Here is a 19529-nt window from a genome sequence, read left to right on the forward strand (position 1 = left end):
GAACTCCTATTACTTGGATAAATTATTCACGAGATTAATTTCGAGTTTCATAACTAGATCCGAAGATGTAATCTTGGAGACCTCTTTGTACAATGATGCTCAATCACTTTTAAAATAAAAAGGGCCATACTTAGGGTGTGATTAGTAGCCTGTAGAAACCCAAATAAGGTCATAAAAGCCCTAAGGTTCCTCGCTTATACCTCCTTCTCCAGTGTTTGGTAGAGCTCGTGTTTTGTCAGGGACCTGGTAGAAAACAGCCGGATCTACGCGAGTTGCAGACTACAATCGGTGAGAGCGATAAAACCTTATCTCCTCAACTTGCTGGTATTAGTTTTTCAGCGGAGCTTCGACACGGTGAATTTCATGTTCTTACCTATTTTGCCCTCCAACGATTTTTTTTTGTAGAGCAGCTACCCAATCAAAAGCAGCTTCGAAGACCTGCAATTGTTAATTCAGACTTCACCGTTCCGACCACCACACGTACGTCGGTGCATTCGTTGCGTATATGAAACAAATATTTCTCAATAACCAAAAATTTTGGGGTACACCATGCTGGTGGCCCCGTCTTTGTACTAATGGTTGAGCTCTGAATTCAGTTTTCTGTGTTGTCTTATTACCTTACGATTTAGGAGCGTTTGTATGTAACTAGCATATCGATTATCAAATTTGTGGGTTTGAGTAACCCGGCCCTTCACCCATCTTTTGTTATGTTTCCTAATTCGATTTTGTGAGGATCTGCCATTAAATTTTTCGCTCTCGGTTTGATGAATATGACTACAGCCTTGTTTAATTTGGTACATTCGCCTTTAGCTTTGTGTTCTTAGATTGGTAGCTTTTGGTATGATTTGGTACATTCTTTGTGGTGTTAGATTGGTAGCTTTTTGTCTGATTTGGTACATTCGCCTTTGTATTCTTAGATGGCTGATCACAGACAGCAAAAGAGAAAGGAAACTGAGGTAGTTGTGATTATGGTCGAGGAAACAGTCCGTAGGCAGCAACAGGATTTGCTGACGATGTTGAACATGGTCTGTGCAATGATTTCTTCGCAAAATAGGGGCTGGGGTGGACGTGCATCAATCGGCTACAACCTGAACTCAAAGGTCCCCGGACAAGTCCGGCACATGGACCGACTAACTGGCATCACTGACAGGGACTGCATAAGCAACCTCAGGATGGATCGCAATGCATTTGGGCGATTATGTCGAATCCTCCGTGACCGGGCCGGTTTGGTTGATCAGAGATATGTCCGTGTCAAGGAGCAGGTAGCCATGTTTTTAAGTACCCTTGCTCACCACAAGAAAACTCAGATCGTAGGGTTCGATTTCATACGGTCGGGCTATACCGTCAGCCATTATGTTCATGAGGTTATGCGTGCGGTTATCCATCTCCATAGTGTCCTATTAGTCAAGCCTACTCCAATTGATGATACGTGTGACGATCCCCGATGGAAATGGTTCAAGGTAAACAATTAACAAAAAAAATTATCTTTGTTGAATCCTATTTATCAAACTTGTTTATGACCGATGCAGGGATGCCTAGGTGCACTAGATGGGACATACATTAATGTCCGAGTTAGCATAGCTGATGCACCTCGCTACAAGTCACGCAAAGGCCATATATCTACGTACACACTTGCAGTCTGCGACAGATTCCTAAGATTCGTCTACGTCCTACCAGGATGGGAGGGATCTGTGGCTGATTCCCGTGTCCTCCGTGATGATGTGGCATGTCCCAACGGCCTCAAAGTCCGGCGAGGTAGCTACTGCAATTCGTTTACCGATATGGTAAAAGGGTGGATTTAATTCGCTTGGAGTTTGTTTCTTGGAGGCTCGTATTACTTGTGCGATAATGGTTATGCTAACAAGGAATGATTCCTAACACCTTTCAAAGGAGTTAGGTACCATCTGAAGGAGTTTGGGCCACAACATCAGAGAAGCCAGTAGTCCACGAGAACTCTTCAAACATGCGGCATACAATGGCACTAAATGTGATCGAGCGTGCATTTGCAGTATTGAAGATGCGGTGGGGGATATTTGCACAGCGCAAGCTTTTACCCTATCAATACTCAGTCAAGGCTGATCATGGCGTGCTTTCTACTGCACAACTTCATACGAGGGGAGATGCGTGCCGACCCCGTAGAGCAAGAATTAGAGGCTGGTGGACTGGAGGGAGAAGGGGGGAGCGAGCTGATGGGGATGACCACAATGAAGTGAATTACATTGACACTATTGAATCGACTCCGGAGTGGAACGAGATGCGCGAAGAGCTAGCTGAGTTCATGTGGCAGAATCAGTAGATTGCTTTGTGTGTGGGTGTGCCACAACACTGAAAACACTCTGTGTAACAGCCCGGATTTCTAGGGTACAATAAATACGGGGCTGCTATCAATGCGGGATTAAAAGCACCCAAGAATAAGGCCTAGGGTTTCAATAAAAGAGTTCTGTCGTAAGCATTTAATGAAGTATCAAGCCCTACGTCGACGACTTAATCAAGAGGAATAAATGGAGGGTAAATATCATGAAAACGAGATCAAAAGCCGAAGGGTTCAACATATCTCAACAGATCCAAATTAAGTCTCAGACTTCTGATTCAAAAGGAATGAGATCAATGTAGCCAAAGAATACTAAAAGGTTCAAAGATTCAGCGGAAAAGACCAAGAGAAGGTGGAGCCATGTATGAAGACATAACTACACTCGATTGTTCAAAATAACCATCTTAATTAATTAATGTGCTCAACACCCGCCACCGCTCGTCGCCATTCAACCTGCACATAAGGAAAACACATGCAGGCTTGAGTATTTTGAAATACTCAGTGAGCTCGTTGCCAAAACATTTTATAAGTTATGCCACCCTTACCAAGTGAACTCGAGTTTTACAAATTATCAAAATAAAATATCATCGAGTATCACAAAATATTTTCATAGATTGGCCAATCAAATATCTCCCATTTTCTCATCAAATTCCAAAATCATATCCATGGTGCGACGAAAGTGTGGCCACACTTTTCGCCCACGAGACCGGCCGACTGGCAAGGACGGCTCGCGATCCCTCGTGTACACAGCCTGGTAGGGTTTGCGGCCCGTACTCAGACCCGAATTCGTATAACATATCCAAAACCTTGGCCCAATGGAGCGAACTCACAAACTAGGCTTCAGGCACAATATCACAATAAAACAAATATAGGCATTGCATAACAGTTAAACCACCCTTATAACACCAATCAATATTTTGCAAGAAATAAAAGAGTTTAAGAATAAAGCCCACCTCGACTGCTTAGATTTCAAGTAAGTTTCTCTTTTCCTTTATCTGACTTTGCAACCGAGGTTTCACCTTTTAAAAAAGCACATAGGTACATACAAATCAAAATCACAACTCAAAGTCTAATTCATGCATGCCTCGACGTTTTTTCCCTTTTCCTAACGACTTAACTTAATATGGTCAAACATAAACATGTTCTATATATATATAATTCGTTCGCATAATAAATCTAGATCTAGCATAAATATATATCGCGCATGAGTATTTTACCAACACACAACACACACACATATTCGACACACACACACACATAACACACACGCATAACACACACTCCACATGCATACATATTTTCTATGTCCTTTTTATCCCACTCTCGCTTAATTAATATGCATGAGGGTTCAAGAGTACCGATTAATCGGTTAGAAAGAAGAGGAATCAAGTAGAAGAAGAAGAAAATTATAAGAATACCTTTTTGAGAAAAATGATCGGTAGAATATAAGTAAAGGCTTGGTTCTTCAAGAATTCTTGGATCAAACTTCAATTTCTTCTCAAAGGATGCAAGATTAATGGAGTAAAGTAGAAGAAAATTGAGAGAGTATGAAGAAGAAGAGAGGGGGGCAAAAATATGAGGGGGCGAAAATAATGAACTAGGGTTGGGGTCTTGGCTCTTATTTATAGAGTCCAATAAGATCTTTAGAATACATGGTAGGATTTTATTCTCCACAATTAAATAAATAAATATTATGGAGTAGGGAAGAAGAATTAACAAAAATAGAATAAGGCAAGGATCCATGATTTTCGAAAATTATGCCTTCCAAATAGCCAAGATTTTGTTTTGGTATTTTTCCGGAGTAGAATAAAATATCATGGAGCAAATTAAATAAATAAATAAAAATCCTCCAATTTGGAGAATGGAATTAGGCGTGTATTAGCCTATTAAATAAGGAATGAGTTTTTTTAATATTAACTAAAATAGGATATGACAAGATCTTGAGGTATGGAAAGATTTAGTAGAATAATTAAATTCTAGGTATGGAAGGAAATCAAATAAGGAATCAATAAAATAAGCAAAATATTATTTCCTTCCCAACATGGTGATTTTCGAAAATCACTATTAAATAAAAAGGGGTTTTCGATTTTCTCTAGAGATAAGGAATAATTGGGTCTTGGATTTAATTTGGATAAATATCCCAAGAATTAAATTAAATCCGGAAAAATAGAATTTCTTCTTCAAAAATTCAAGGGGGTCGAAAATACAAGAATTGGGTGGCAAGTATTTATGGAAATTTTCTCTAATATTCTCACTCTCCCTTAAACGAATATTTCATCCCATGAATTAATAAATCACATGCCACATCACATAATCATTAAGTTTGACTTTTCAAACTTCCAACGAGAACCCTAGACTCGACTCGGCCATAGCATCTCATGCAATAAATGCATTCACAACACCGCGTCATCAATAATAAATTTTAGGGCTCTAAAATTAGGGTTCGGAAATTCGGGATGTTACATCCTACCACACTTAAAAGAAATTTCGTCCCGAAATTTGGTACCTTTATGGAAAGAGTTCCGGGTGTAGTTCTATCATCTTATCCTCGAGCTCCCACGTGGCTTCCTCGGGCCCGTGGTTTCTCCATTGAATTTTCAAGAAGGCAGTGGTTTTATTTCTCATGGTTTGGACCTTTCGATCTAAGATTAACTGGGGTTGCTCCTCGTAGCTCAGATCCGGGTTTACGGCAATATCCTCGTAACGAATCACATGCTTCGGATCGAACACGTATTTTCGCAACTGCAACACATGAAAAACGTTGTGCACATTCCCAAGGCTGGGCGGCAACGCTAAACGATAAGCTACGGGTCCTACTCCTTCTAGAATTTCGTACGGCCTGATAAATCGCGGTTTCAGTTTACCCTTGACTCCAAAACGTGCTATCCCTTTCGACGGGGATACTTTGAGCAAAACTTTATCGCCAGCGTGGAACTGTAAGTCTGTCCGTCGGACATCGGCGTACGACTTCTGTCTGTCCTGGCCTTCCTTTATTCGCGCGCGGATTTGTCGAACGATTTTGACCATCTCTTCGACTGCATCGAGTCCAAGCGCCCTTCGTTCGCCAACTTCATCCCAGTAAAGTGGAGATCTACACTTTCCCCCGTAAAGTGCTTCATACGGTGCCATGCCGATCGTTGCTTGAAATCTGTTGTTGTAAGCGAACTCGATCAAAGGGAGTGCGGTCTCCCAACTTCTGCCTCGGTCGAGAACCACGGCTCTTAGCATATCCTCAAGAGTTTGTATCGTTCTTTCAGATTGTCCACCGGACTGTGGGTGAAAAGTCGTGCTAAAGTTTAAGCGTGTTCCAAGATCGCGTTGTAAACTAACCCAAAATTTCGAGGTAAACTTCGGGTCACGATCAGACGTAATCGTCACTGGGACTCCATGAAATCGCACGATCTCTTGAATGTAGATCCGAGCTAGCCTATCCGATCCATGGGTTACGGGAATAGGTATGAAATGCGCACTCTTGGTAAGTCGATCTATGATCACCCAGACCGCGCTGTTCCCTTTGAGGGTCTTCGGCAATGCCGTCACGAAGTCCATAGCGATGTGCTCCCATTTCCACTCAGGTATCGCAAGTGGTTGTAGCTTCCCGTACGGTCGTTGGTGTAAGGCTTTCACCTGTTGGCAGGCTAAGCAGCGCTCCACAAAAGCTGCGACATCTCTCTTCATGCCGTTCCACCAAAAGGACTTCTTCAGATCCTGGTACATCTTTGTGCTCCCGGGGTGAGCAGTGTATGGGGTTTCGTGGGCTTCGCTCATGATCTCGTTCCTAAGTCCCTCGTCGTTCGGCACGCACAGTCTCCCTTCAAAGGTGAGAGCGTTGTCGGAAGCCTCACTAAAAATTTCCGGATTGACCGGTTCTCACTTCGACTCGAATCTCCTCTAATCTCACATCTAGTCGTTAAATGCTGCAACGATCCTCGTTCTTAGATCAGGTTCTACTACTAACGCGGTGATCCGACCCTTCACGGTTTCGGGTGTCCTGGCTACTTCTATTCGCAACTTACTCAACTCTCGTACTAGGCTTTCCTCTTCTGTCAGAAAGACAGCGAGTTGCGAATGGTCTCTACGACTTAAAGTATCTGCTACTACATTTGCCTTGCCAGGGTGGTTGTTGATGCCACAATCGTAATCCTTCACCAGCTCGAGCCATCTCCGTTGTCGTATGTTCAGGTCCTTTTGCTCGAAGAAGTACTTCGAACTCTTGTGATCCGTAAAGATTTCACACCTATCTCCGTAGAGATGGTGCCTCCAAATCTTTAGGGCGTGCACCACTGCGGCTAACTCTAAATCGTGGGTGGGGTAGTTCAACTCGTGCGGTTTTAATTGTCGTGACGCGTAGGCGATCACCTTGTCGTTCTGCATCAATACGCATCCTAATCCGACCTTCGAGGCGTCGGTGTAAACTACGTAGTTCACTTCAAGCTCTGGCACAGCTAACACTGGTACTGTGGTCAGCTTTTTCTTCCTTAGCGTCTCCGGCGCGATTCGTAGGTGCTCCGCGTGCTCCTTCTCGTCCTTCGAGTAGACTGAGATGTCATCTATGAACACTAGGACGAACGTATCTAGGTATGGGTGGAAAACTCGGTTCATTAAGTCCATAAATACGGCTGGGGCGTTGGTCGGTCCAAACGGCATCACGACGAACTCATAGTGACCATATCTGGTACGGAATGCGGTTTTGGGGAAATCATCCTTTCGCACTTTCAGCTGGTGGTATCCGGACTTCAAATCCATCTTAGAGAACACTCCGGCTCCTCGGAGTTGGTCGAACAGGTCATCTATCCTCGGCAAAGGGTACTTGTTCTTGAGGGTCAATTTGTTCAACTCTCTATAGTCGATACACATTCTTATTGACCCGTCTTTCTTCTTAACGAAGAGCACCGGTGCGCTCCATGGTGAAACACTGGGCCTAACGAAACCTAAGTCCATGAGCTCTTGTAGCTGAATCTTTAATTCCTCTAACTCCTTAGGCGCCATGCGGTATGGTGCCTTCGATACGGGTGCGGCTCCAGGTTCGAGATCGATCGTAAACTCTAACTACCTATCGGGCAGCGGTCCAGGTAACTCCTCGGGAAAAACGTCCAGAAAATCTCGTACAACAGCAACGTCTTCAATCTTTCTTTCCTCATTCTCCTCTCCGTTGAGATAGACAAGGTAGGCGGGGCGTCCTTTCTTTATCATTGTGGTGGCTTGTAGCGTAGCGATTATAACGGTTCGCCGGTTCATCGAGATTCTGCGGTATACGATGGGTTCCTTATTCGGGGCGTGTAGGGATATTGCCTCTCGTCACCACGAATCGTCGCAAAGTTAGCGGTCAACCAGTCCATTCCTAAGATTACGTCGACATCTCTCATCGCCATAATTCGCAGATCCTAAGCGACTAACTTTAGTTCTCCTAGTACGATTTCTACGTTTGAACAAGTTCGGGATATTCTATAACACGCCATTCGATTTCCTAGCAGCTCGATATAAGCAGTTCGTAAATGTGAAATATTTCTCGTCTCGTTCTATTGGTCATGCCTACACCTCTTGTTGGTGTATCATTTCAGCGCGTGTCTGTCTGTAGAACTTATTTCCCCCGTGTATCTTAAAAGATTTAAGCTTTCGCCTTCCTTTGCCGTGTCGCATCAAGAACTCAGGGTATGTATTAAGAACTCAACTTTTAATCAAACAGTCTTAACTTGGATATGGGCCGATTTCAATTCGAAGAAGCACCACAAAATGTCTTTCATCGGAAAGACTCCAAACTTTATCAAAGCAACAAGAATAACATTTCTGGCTCGACATTTTCAAATCTCATCATTGACAATTGGTTCGAAACAAAGCAAGGACTAAGTTCCTATTAAACTTAACTCGTCCATTCAGAGAATTAAAAAGTTTAAAGGTATCAAGAAAACCCATAGGGCTTGAGAATTAAATTCTGATGAGAGCTCGAAAGAACATGGGATGGGTCATGAAAACAGGGTGAAACCTATTCTGATGTACTGGAAAAATTGTGATTCTTCCTATAAGTAGGGTTCAAGGAATGATCACGCAGTAATATTGAAAGAAGGCGGTTGCGCAAGAAAATACATGGGACAGCTGACAGCAAGATGAAAGATACTTGGAAGAAAATAAAACGTACAAGTAGGTTCACGCAATAAGGTAGAAAAGAGCAGAGGTAGTTCATTGCGAGTTAAGATGATAGAAAGGTGCGAATTTCAATTTCGCGCAACGAGGTAGAAAAGAGCAGAAACAACTCATTGCAAGATAGGATAATAAAAAGGTACGAATTCCCACAAATCTAAAAAAAAATGTGGTCTCAAAGGGGTCTCAGTACCACGAACGAAAATGAGTAACGCAAATGCGAAAGTAAAAATGGTAAGGTGAATCAAAGCTTTAGAAATCTAAATCTCATACTAGACTGCCCGATAAAAATTTTGGACAGCGGTTATTGATCAAACATGTCAAGGCCTAAAACAATCAGTCGCGTCAGAATTTAGAAATATAGACAAATGTCATGAACTTGCACTAGCAATGGTTTAACGGGTTTGTTGAGGGCAACTCAAAATGATTGGAACCTTTCAGAACCGTTAAGGAAGAAGAGAACATGATAGTCTTAACTTGGAGCCGAAGAAAAAAAATCATTGAGTGTGAAACAGTATATGTAGTGGAACCGAGCTAAAAGAATTTCACTTCTGCCAAAAAGAGCTTGCCACAAACATGGTTACAAGATAAAGGGGTGAACCAAAGTTCCAAGAGGAATATTTCATCCTTTGAAAAAAACAGGTCTGGAGATGTGACCATACGGAAGGGCTTAACTACAAACAACTTTAGGAATGAGGTTCAATGACGGAAGCTCATAAGACCAAATATCGTTCTATGAATTTGAAGAATACTACTCAAGCAAGAGGTCCAAAGATATAAAGGGCAACACGAATTTCACGCCAAGTGAGTCATGACTCGATATAGGAAAAGAAATAACGGGTATCACTTGCAAATTGCGAGTCAACCAAGGTGTTTAAATAGATAAGGGCTAAGGGTTACTCAAAACTCCCGAAAAGAACTTAGGATCCAAGTAAGTACTGTTGATTTTAAAAAAATCGGTCATTCTAACTACGAAGGTCGCACTTCCTCGCACATCTCTCCCGAGCCTGATCATGGTAACGTCGTTCTATGAAACCATGGATTCCAAGTCGAGATTCATCGTATCGTCGAAAATAACTAAATTTGATGGTCGCATCTTCAAAGTCTTCTTCTTGCCGTGCCACATAGTCTTTTCGATTGCCATTATTCACGTGGTCTTAATGTGTCGTAACGTCGTCGTATTTGTGTCGCGTCGCCATTTTGGCATGGTATGCAAGACTGCATAGTTTTATTAGATATTGGGTATGATCTCGCCATTGTAAGGGTACACCAAGGCTCGAAGTATACTTATTTTCGTTGGTTCTATCACTTAGGAAAGTGATACTGCAGTTGTCAACCTACAACTAAGTTCTAGCACGTTCAGTCCGGCCTTCTTCTTAGGCACTCTATAATTTCAAGCATAGCTTGGAGTCTCATACTAGTCATTCCGAGTTTCTACTGTTGATATAAGCGCTGTGATCGTATACTAAGTCATGCTAGGTTCCAAGTAGTCCAGATCTAAGCATCGCAACATTTCAACATAAATCTCACGTAATCACATTCGCAACAACGTTCAAAAGTTCCCCATTACCACACAAACTTCATCCATATATTGCACAATTAACAAGTTTATTTGAATAACATATTTCACCACATAAATCATTTGTTGTTCCATAGCATTCAAGCATCGTATATTAATATATGTAAAGATTAGCACTTTGTCAATGCATCATCCACAAAATCGCATTTCTAACTTCATGCAGTTCATGTCCATCTATTTCACAATCACATAATTGCAACTACACATGCGTCATACTTCGCCTTCAAAATTTCAAAATCATATATTTTCAACCAAATATGCATTTAAAATTTTCGCCTTCCAAGTAATCAACATGTACGTCCTTCAAGTTAAATTTACAGTTTGAATACGTAATAGCAAATCTCAACATCAAGCAACACGTGTTCACGATCATACCTCAATATGTGGTACATCATGCCTCATTATTAAACGAAAGCAATTACACATTTGTATAGTGTCTCCCGTTTCACAACTTCACCACATTTTCCAAAAGCCACAGTATTTACTTCATATTTCACATAGGAGTTGCTTCGTAGCAGCTAAGTAATCACATTTCACATTTCACAATTTCACAAACTCGCATACAATACTTGACAGATCACCATTCGGGAAGCATCGCTTCACAAACTCATAATATTTCCTAACTCTTAGGAATCACCACATAGCATGCTTTTCACCAAAAATAACATTTTACACTGAAAATTTTCAAAAGCATAAAGTTTTAAATCACAAGTCATAGTAATACATTGTACCTCTTTCTTCATGGTTGAACGGGACGAGGTGCGGTGTTGTGCCTTCCATATTTAGTTCATTAGTAGAAGAGTACAAGGAATAGTTTCTATATTTTGAACAAAGACTCTTGGGTCCAGAGCGGAAAGAAACTGAGGCTCTGATACCAACTGTAACGGCCCGGATTTCTAGGGTACAATAAATACGGGGCTGCTATCAATGCGGGATTAAAAGCACCCAAGAATAAGGCCTAGGGTTTCAATAAAAGAGTTCTGTCGTAAGCATTTAATGAAGTATCAAGCCCTACGTCGACGACTTAATCAAGAGGAATAAATGGAGGGTAAATATCATGAAAACGAGATCAAAAGCCGAAGGGTTCAACATATCTCAACAGATACAAATTAAGTCTCAGACTTCTAATTCAAAAGGAATGAGATCAATGTAGCCAAAGAATACTAAAAGGTTCAAAGATTCAGCGGAAAAGACCAAGAGAAGGTGGATCCATATATGAAGACATAACTACACTCGATTGTTCAAAATAACCATCTTAGTTAATTAATGTGCTCAACACCCGCCACCGCTCGTCGCCATTCAACCTGCACATAAGGAAAACACATGCAGGGCTGAGTATTTTGAAATACTTAGTGAGCTCGTTGCCAAAACATTTTATAAGTTATGCCACCCTTACCAAGTGAACTCGAGTTTTACAAATTATCAAAATAAAATATCATCGAGTATCACAAAATATTTTCATAGATTGGCCAATCAAATATCTCCCATTTTCTCATCAAATTCCAAAATCATATCCATGGTGCGACGAAAGTGTGGCCACACTTTTCGCCCACGAGACCGGCCGACTAGCAAGGACGGCTCACGATCCCTCGTGTACACAGCCTGGTAGGGTTTGCGGCCCATACTCAGACCCGAATTCGTATAACATATCCAAAACCTTGGCCCAATGGAGCGAACTCACAAACTAGGCTTCAGGCACAATATCACAATAAAACAAATATAGGCATTGCATAACAGTTAAACCACCCTTATAACACCAATCAATATTTTGCAAGAAATAAAAGAGTTTAAGAATAAAGCCCACCTCGACTGCTTAGATTTCAAGTAAGTTTCTCTTTTCCTTTATCTGACTTTGCAACCGAGGTTTCACCTTTTAAAAAAGCACATAGGTACATACAAATCAAAATCACAACTCAAAGTCTAATTCATGCATGCCTCGACGTTTTTTCCCTTTTCCTAACGACTTAACTTAATATGGTCAAACATAAACATGTTCTATATATATATATAATTCGTTCGCATAATAAATCTAGATCTAGCATTAATATATATCGCGCATGAGTATTTCACCAACACACAACACACACACATATTCGACACACACACACACATAACACACACGCATAACACACACTCCACATGCATACATATTTTCTATGTCCTTTTTATCCCACTCTCGCTTAATTAATATGCATGAGGGTTCAAGAGTACCGATTAATCGGTTAGAAAGAAGAGGAATCAAGTAGAAGAAGAAGAAGAAAATTATAAGAATACCTTTTTGAGAAAAATGATCGGTAGAAAATAAGTAAAGGCTTGGTTCTTCAAGAATTCTTGGATCAAACTTCAATTTCTTCTCAAAGGATGCAAGATTAATGGAGTAAAGTAGAAGAAAATTGAGAAAGTATGAAGAAGAAGAGAGGGGAACAAAAATATGAGGGGGCGAAAATAATGAACTAGGGTTGGGGTCTTGGCTCTTATTTATAGAGTCCAATAAGATCTTTAGAATACATGGTAGGATTTTATTCTCCACAATTAAATAAATAAATATTATGGAGTAGGGAAGAAGAATTAACAAAAATAGAATAAGGCAAGGATCCATGATTTTCGAAAATTAGGCCTTCCAAATAGCCAAGATTTTGTTTTGGTATTTTTCCGGAGTAGAATAAAATATCATGGAGCAAATTAAATAAATAAATACAAATCCTCCAATTTGGAGAATGGAACTAGGCGTGTATTAGCCTATTAAATAAGGAATGAGTTTTTTTAATATTAACTAAAATAGGATATGACAAGATCTCTTGAGGTATGGAAAGATTTGGTAGAATAATTAAATTCTAGGTATGGAAGGAAATCAAATAAGGAATCAATAAAATAAGCAAAATATTATTTCCTTCCCAACATGGTGATTTTCGAAAATCACTATTAAATAAAAGGGGGTTTTCGATTTTTTCTAGAGATAAGGAATAATTGGGTCTTGGATTTAATTTGGATAAATATCCCAAGAATTAAATTAAATCCGGAAAAATAGAATTTCTTCTTCAAAAATTCAAGGGGGTCGAAAATACAAGAATTGGGTGGCAAGTATTTACGGAAATTTTCTCTAATATTCTCACTCACCCTTAAACAAATATTTAACCCCATGAATTAATAAATCACATGCCACATCACATAATCATTAAGTTTGACTTTTCAAACTTACAACGAGAACCCTAGACTCGACTCGGCCATAGCATCTCATGCAATAAATGCATTCACGACTCCTCGTCATCAATAATAAATTTTAGGGCTCTAAAATTAGGGTTCGGAAATTTGGGATGTTACACTCTGACTTTTTGGTCTCGAGCCAACTTAGATATATTTCCTTTTATTTGTGCAGTGTGGTTTTATGAACTGTAAACCTGGACTCCTTTTTCATCAGTTTGTGGTGTACTCTTCATCATCTGTGTGGGACTTTTGCATATTGTCTGCTTGGTTAGTTTTACTCCCTTTCATGAGTTTTGTTTTGGGACATGGATATTGGGTTTGGCTGATGGTCATAGTGGAGTAGCAATTTATACCTGTCGTGCTGTGTTTGAATTAATTACTCTTCGTACTAAATTAATGGACTAGAAGACTTCTGATGAATTGGTAGCAGAACTCATATGGGCTTGGTGAACTCAAATTCACTATAGTAGGGTTGATTTTGATGTCTTCTAGTTTTCTTAGTTGACTTTGGTAATGATTTTGTACTCCAATATGATCATTGAATTGGGCCTACCGTAATGGACTCAAGCACATAGACTTTAGCCCCATTTGAATATAAATAAACGGCACCCCTCTATCTTCATCCCAGATCGAAAGTTGTTAAAATCACCTAGCTCCACTGAACAAATATTTTATAAATTACAGTACTCACTAGATGAAGATAACATTGCAATATTATACATATGCGGGTCACCAGATACCAAACTAAAACATACATTAGCCGAATAAAGGTCGACATGTTTCCCACTCATGTAACCAACATGGAAAATTTCATAGTTAATACCCGCCTACACACACACAACCTTAGTATAAACATCACAGAATTAGCTTAAATCATCACACACAACTGCGCAAAACACACAAGAAAACACTACTAATCATCACCAAGGCTGGGGATTCCCCTACTCACATGAGCCACCGCGTTTGGAAAACCAGGGCTTCATGAAGAGTAGCTCCGCTCTTAAAAGTGCTGAGTCACGTAAAAGAGGTTCCACCGGCCCCTGACAAGCTCGAATTTCAGCATGTTCCCAACCATGAGGTCATTTCCTTGGACAAAGTCGGTGAAACCGTGCGTCACCCGAACTCGTGAGTGCTTGAACTTGACGACCACGTCCCACGTAAAGCGGCCCATCTGAAACTTGAAGTCGTACGTGCCCGGAGGTTTGGGAATGTATGTTTCCCATAAGCTTTTTGGAATTGACTGCAACAAAGTGAAGATTTCCAAAAAAGTGGGTGAAGACGTGATTTGAACTATGAACCAGAACGAAGGTGTAATTGAGCGGGTCAGAATATACCAAGGCATTTGTCAAGTGACTTTGGTCGATTTTCTTCATGAAAACCGTCCCCACTGTCTTCGGGTATGTAGCACGTTTCCGAGTGCCTGTCCCCCCTAATTTCAACTCGAGGTCCGGTGCAGCGTTTGAGCTCTCTCCACCATGTATCACGCCTTCGAGGTGTGGCATATCAGGCTCAAGGTGAGGTGGTTCATCCACAGCCACACCGCTATCCTCTACCTCATACTGGTGCTGGTTATCGACGCCAATCGCGGGTGCATGACCCTCGCCAACAAGGAGTTAGACTGGCTCGTCTTGTATCAGTGCTGCAGCCGGAATACCAGCGGCGACCGCCATCTGTGCTGCGGCATCACCCCACGCGGCTTGTATCAATGCTGCAGCCGGAATACCACCGGCGGCCGCCATCTGTGCTGCGGCATCATCCCATTCGTTGAAGATTTGTTGCATGTCCACCATGGGAGCGAGACCATCTACATCTGGTAGGTGGATAACTACATCACAAGAAGCTGATTAAGTTTGGAACCCAACATGAAGCACGAACAAGTCTCATCTGCGACCAAAACACCAGTCGATTCTATCCATAATCATATCAACGAACCAATGGGCTTGGTTGGGAAGGCCAAGCCGGCAGAAGATGGGTACAATGACACCAAATAAAGCCACCCAGGATCCGGCAGAGGCTGCATATCGGAGGCTGCATATCGGAGGTGTCCTTTGCTATTATTTTGTTCAGCCAATCCACTTCACAACTATGTAGCACTAATAAATAGAAGACCATTCGTAGGTATTGTAAAATCGGTCTGATTGGATGTTTCGATCTTCAGTTTAATGCCATTTATTTTTAACCAGCATATGGGGGCAGGGGAGTATTTTACTTAGTGAGTGTGGAGGCTGGAGGAAAACAGAGTGGCGTGGTGATTTTTGATAGCATAAATCTGAATTTGTCATAAGTGCAGCAGATAATATTAATTTCTGCTTGAGCAATGGAGTTCAATCCAGATTTTGGATCAGCATTTATGATGGGTGTCATACTATATTTGGTTATAAATAATGCAGCCCGGACGTTTTCATCCACTGGGGCAGAGGCGAAATATGGGGGCTACAAAGAGGATGTAGCCCACATTAAACACAACAGAACACCAATGGAATAATCTTCCAAACTCAAACCATATTCTACTAAAATAGATAAGTACGGCTGGATATAATATCATTTAATACAACCAACTACTTCATCAACCACTTTGGAAAATAGGTTGATAAAGATTAACATAAACAGTACATAATATATCACCCCACCATCAAGCATGCAAAAAAAGGAGTGAAGATAGGCGGCATCAATAACCCAAACCCTCAAACTTCATATCCCCTACTTCTCCTCCAATATATGGAGGATGTAGTCGTACTTGTCATTCAACGAGAAACCAGTGAATAGATCCTACCTCTCTGGCTCCTTCACTAGGATGTCTAAGGCCATGAACCTGTGCTTGCTGTTGTGGAAGTAGCGAGATGTCGTCAAGCATCTTGCTGATCTCTACTCGCTTGGCACTCAAGTCGAAGTCGTAACCGATGTGGGAGGACAATGTCTGCAGACGATCACTTGTATCCGCACCTGTCTTTGTCATCACATCGAGCACACACTCAAGCACATCCTCCGGCTTCCTCTTGCGGCTCTTCTTCTTAGCGGAATTTGGGCTCCTAACACTCTTGGTGTCACTGTCACCAGGCAGCACATCCGTCGTAGCTTCGATATCCGTTGTAGCTTCCACATCCCTCGTAGCTTGAAAGTTGAGGGCATCTTCAATTTGATCATCAGTGAACAAGTCGTCCAGTGTGAATGGAGTCATAATTGGATCTGACTCATCGGCCACGGAGGCATCTTTCCCGTTCAGCATTTCATCTGCCTGAGTGACATCTTCGGCCCCCACCCTGTTGGCTCGGTCCTTCCCGAAGATAGCCTTCTAGTCCTCACACTATGGCCAAGACTTGTTTCGCATAGTCTTGACACTGCTATCCACCTATGTGTAAAAACAAATGTGTGCCAAACCCAGTCACAAACAACATCGAATCAAACATATGTAGGTTTTGAGCATATAATAAAACGCACCTTCACAATTTGAGCCCACTGCTCGTTGTTTCATTCAATCTTGAAGTCGTTATTAGAGTGACCCTACCCCGCTGCGATCAAGGATTCGAGACAAAGCGTCATACTCACGCTTCCACATCGTGATCTTCGAGTTGATATGTGGAGAAATCTTTAGTTCTCTGGTATCTCTCGTTTCATGACTTGGAAAACCCTTGTTGGGTAGCCATTCCGGAAACCGTTATCTGCTTTCCACCCTCCTGCGACAAGATCATGAAGCGCGACCAAGAGAGCTGCCTCTTCGCGTTTAGTCCACAATCGACGAGTTCGGTCTTCCTTCACCTTGTCGGCCTTTCCAGCGCTTCCAACACCTGCAGCACAAGACCATCATCCATGGAATGAACTAAATACGACCATAGAAGGTTTATATTGAGATACATCCATACCAGGACTTTGGCCCTCATACACCAGCTTTCGCTTCCCTTTCTCGATGCCATGAGGGGATACAACCTTCGGGGGGATGTAGTGGTTGTAGTGAAGGTGATTGTGTTGAAACAAAGGTATGGAACACGTGCTTATATGGAGAAATATGTGGATAATATGGTGCCAAAGAGAGAATGTTAGCCGCTTTTTTTTGCAGGTGCAACAAGATGATGAAGGGTAATATGGATTTTTAACAAAAAAAAGTAGGACAAAAGTGTCCTCACAATAATTTGCTAAAAATCTGGTAAGCTTGAGCTAAATCCTACCAATCAAAGTAATAAGTAGGATTAAGTCACAGTTTTGCGGCATAATCAATTTCACAATTAATGAGATAAAAGTTTGTATGAAAATGCAGCAAAATGTTTTCACGCTACCAATCACACCCTTAGAGTAAAAAGGAATCTCAAATCAAATAAAAAGGCCCAAAACTTATTTCTTCTTCTTAACAAAACAGGCCCAACTGAATTATTTATGTAAGTTTTATGTCTCACATATGTGACATGTGATAAAATCCTAAATAGAATTGGATTTTGAATATAATACTTTAACTTGGTATAAGACATATTTTTCCCTAATTAATTATTATTATTGGGATGTTTCTTAATCATGTGACAAATCATGTATGATTCTTATTCTACTTATATTGTGAATGAATATATTACAATTAAGGAAATGAATATATTATTATATATATATTTTGGTTAGCAATTCGTTGATTAATCAAAATGAAGAATTATATATTTTAATCAAATATATGGCAAGGATTGTGATTGTCATTAAACTTGGGAATCAAGTTTTATGGAAAAGAAACATTCTTATTATTATTATATAGCCACTTTGATGAAAAAGGCTCTTTATGTTTTATAATTAGGGTTTGTCCTCTCTCTACCTATAAATATAAGTGTGACGATCCCATCAAATCACACACATTACAGAGAACACATAAACGGGGGAAAGAGAGAGAAACAAATCCTTGGAGTTGCGCTACTACGCCAAAGAAGGTTCGAGGAAGTTCTCTCTATCTTCCCCAATCGCTTCTGCTATGGATCGTGAAGGTAAGTTTTCGATCCATTATGTTTATGGTTAATGCGTGAAATACATGATGTTCTAAGATATTGCTTTATTTATATTTAATTATATATTCTTGAATATATGATGACGAATAATGTCCAACATATGGTATTAGAGCATGGTTGAGAACTCATGTATTTTGGATTACTGAAACCATAATTTTTAAATTTTGATTTGATTTTGTGTGATTTTGTGTGATTATGAAATTACTGAAACCGTTAAAATTATTGTTAAATTGAATGATGGTTGTTTGATGCAATAGATCCGTGAGAATATGTTATACAGTGTGTATGTTTTTAATTCTCTTAAATTCAATTACCAAGAAGTCAGATTAAGAAAAATATATGTATTCTTTATATATATAATTATGCACGCATCATTTGATATATTGATTTTGAGGATGTTATGTTTAATCAAAACACTTTGTATTCATAGGATCCATTTAGAGGATGACCATAAGCCTAAGGCCAAAAACCAAAGGCGACTTAATCTTATTATGCCGAATGTGGTAAGGAAAGAGGTCATTAAATTATTAGATGCCGGCATCATATATGTCATTTCTGTTAGTGAGTGGGTGAGCCCCACCCAAGTAGTAGCCAAGAAGAGGGATACGACTGTAGTAAAGGGAGAGAACGATGAGTTGATAGCCGCTAGGACGGTCACTGGGTGGAGAGTGTGTATTGACTACCGTGCCTTAAATGCTGCAACTAGGAAAGACCATTTCCCACTACCCTTTATTGACCAAATATTAGATAGGTTGGCTGGGCATGAGTTCTACTGTTTCTTAGATGCGTACTCGGGGTATAACCAAATCCATATAGCACCCGAAGACCAACATAAGTCAGCTTTTATCTGTCCTTATGGTGTTTATGCCTATAGGAGAATGTCTTTCGGTTTGTGTAATGCTCCCGCCACGTTCCAAAGATGCATGATGTCCATTTTTCATGATTTGATTGAAAATATTGTGGAAGTGTTTATAGATGACTTTTCTGTATTTGGTGATTCATTTGATAACTACCTTAACAATTTATCTCAAGTGTTGCAGCGATGTGAGGAGACTAACCTCGTGCTCAATAGGGAGAAATATCATTTTATGGTTAGGGATGGCATTGTGCTTGGGCACAAAATTTCTGCAGGTGGCTTGGAGGTCGATAGAGCCAAAATCGTTGTTATTGAGCAATTGCCTCCACCCACAAATGAGAAGGCAGTAAGAAGCTTCTTGGGGCATGCCGGTTTCTATAGGAGATTTATCAGGGAATTCTCGAGAATTGCTAAACCTCTTTGCAATTTGTTAGCTAAGGATGTGAAATTTAACTTTTCCACTGATTG

General features: G+C 40.6%; 1 protein-coding gene and 3 pseudogenes across 2 annotated transcripts in view; 1 reads left to right on the top strand and 3 right to left on the bottom strand.

Moving 5' to 3' along the window:
- LOC148931995 (uncharacterized) overlaps positions 1–19529 on the bottom strand; it is a 62385-nt pseudogene that overhangs the window by 25241 nt on the left and 17615 nt on the right. Inside the window, exon 2 of the transcript XR_016135612.1 lies at positions 6549–6569. The product of XR_016135612.1 is annotated as an uncharacterized LOC148931995 (transcript). The remainder of the gene's footprint in view (positions 1–6548; positions 6570–19529) is intronic.
- On the top strand, positions 918–2296 carry LOC148931999 (uncharacterized). The gene is made up of 3 exons (XM_089063703.1): positions 918–1460; positions 1530–1784; positions 1898–2296. Exons 1-3 carry the CDS (start codon positions 918–920, stop codon positions 2294–2296), a joined length of 1197 nt encoding a protein of 398 aa, XP_088919829.1.
- LOC148932000 (uncharacterized) lies at positions 6601–15252 on the bottom strand (annotated as a pseudogene).
- LOC148932001 (uncharacterized) lies at positions 15924–16540 on the bottom strand (annotated as a pseudogene).

The sequence above is a fragment of the Salvia hispanica genome, chromosome 2 (assembly GCF_029641045.1).
Source record: "Salvia hispanica isolate PSC_SH4W2 chromosome 2, Shi_PSC_v1, whole genome shotgun sequence".
NCBI classification, from domain to species: Eukaryota; Viridiplantae; Streptophyta; class Magnoliopsida; order Lamiales; family Lamiaceae; genus Salvia; species Salvia hispanica.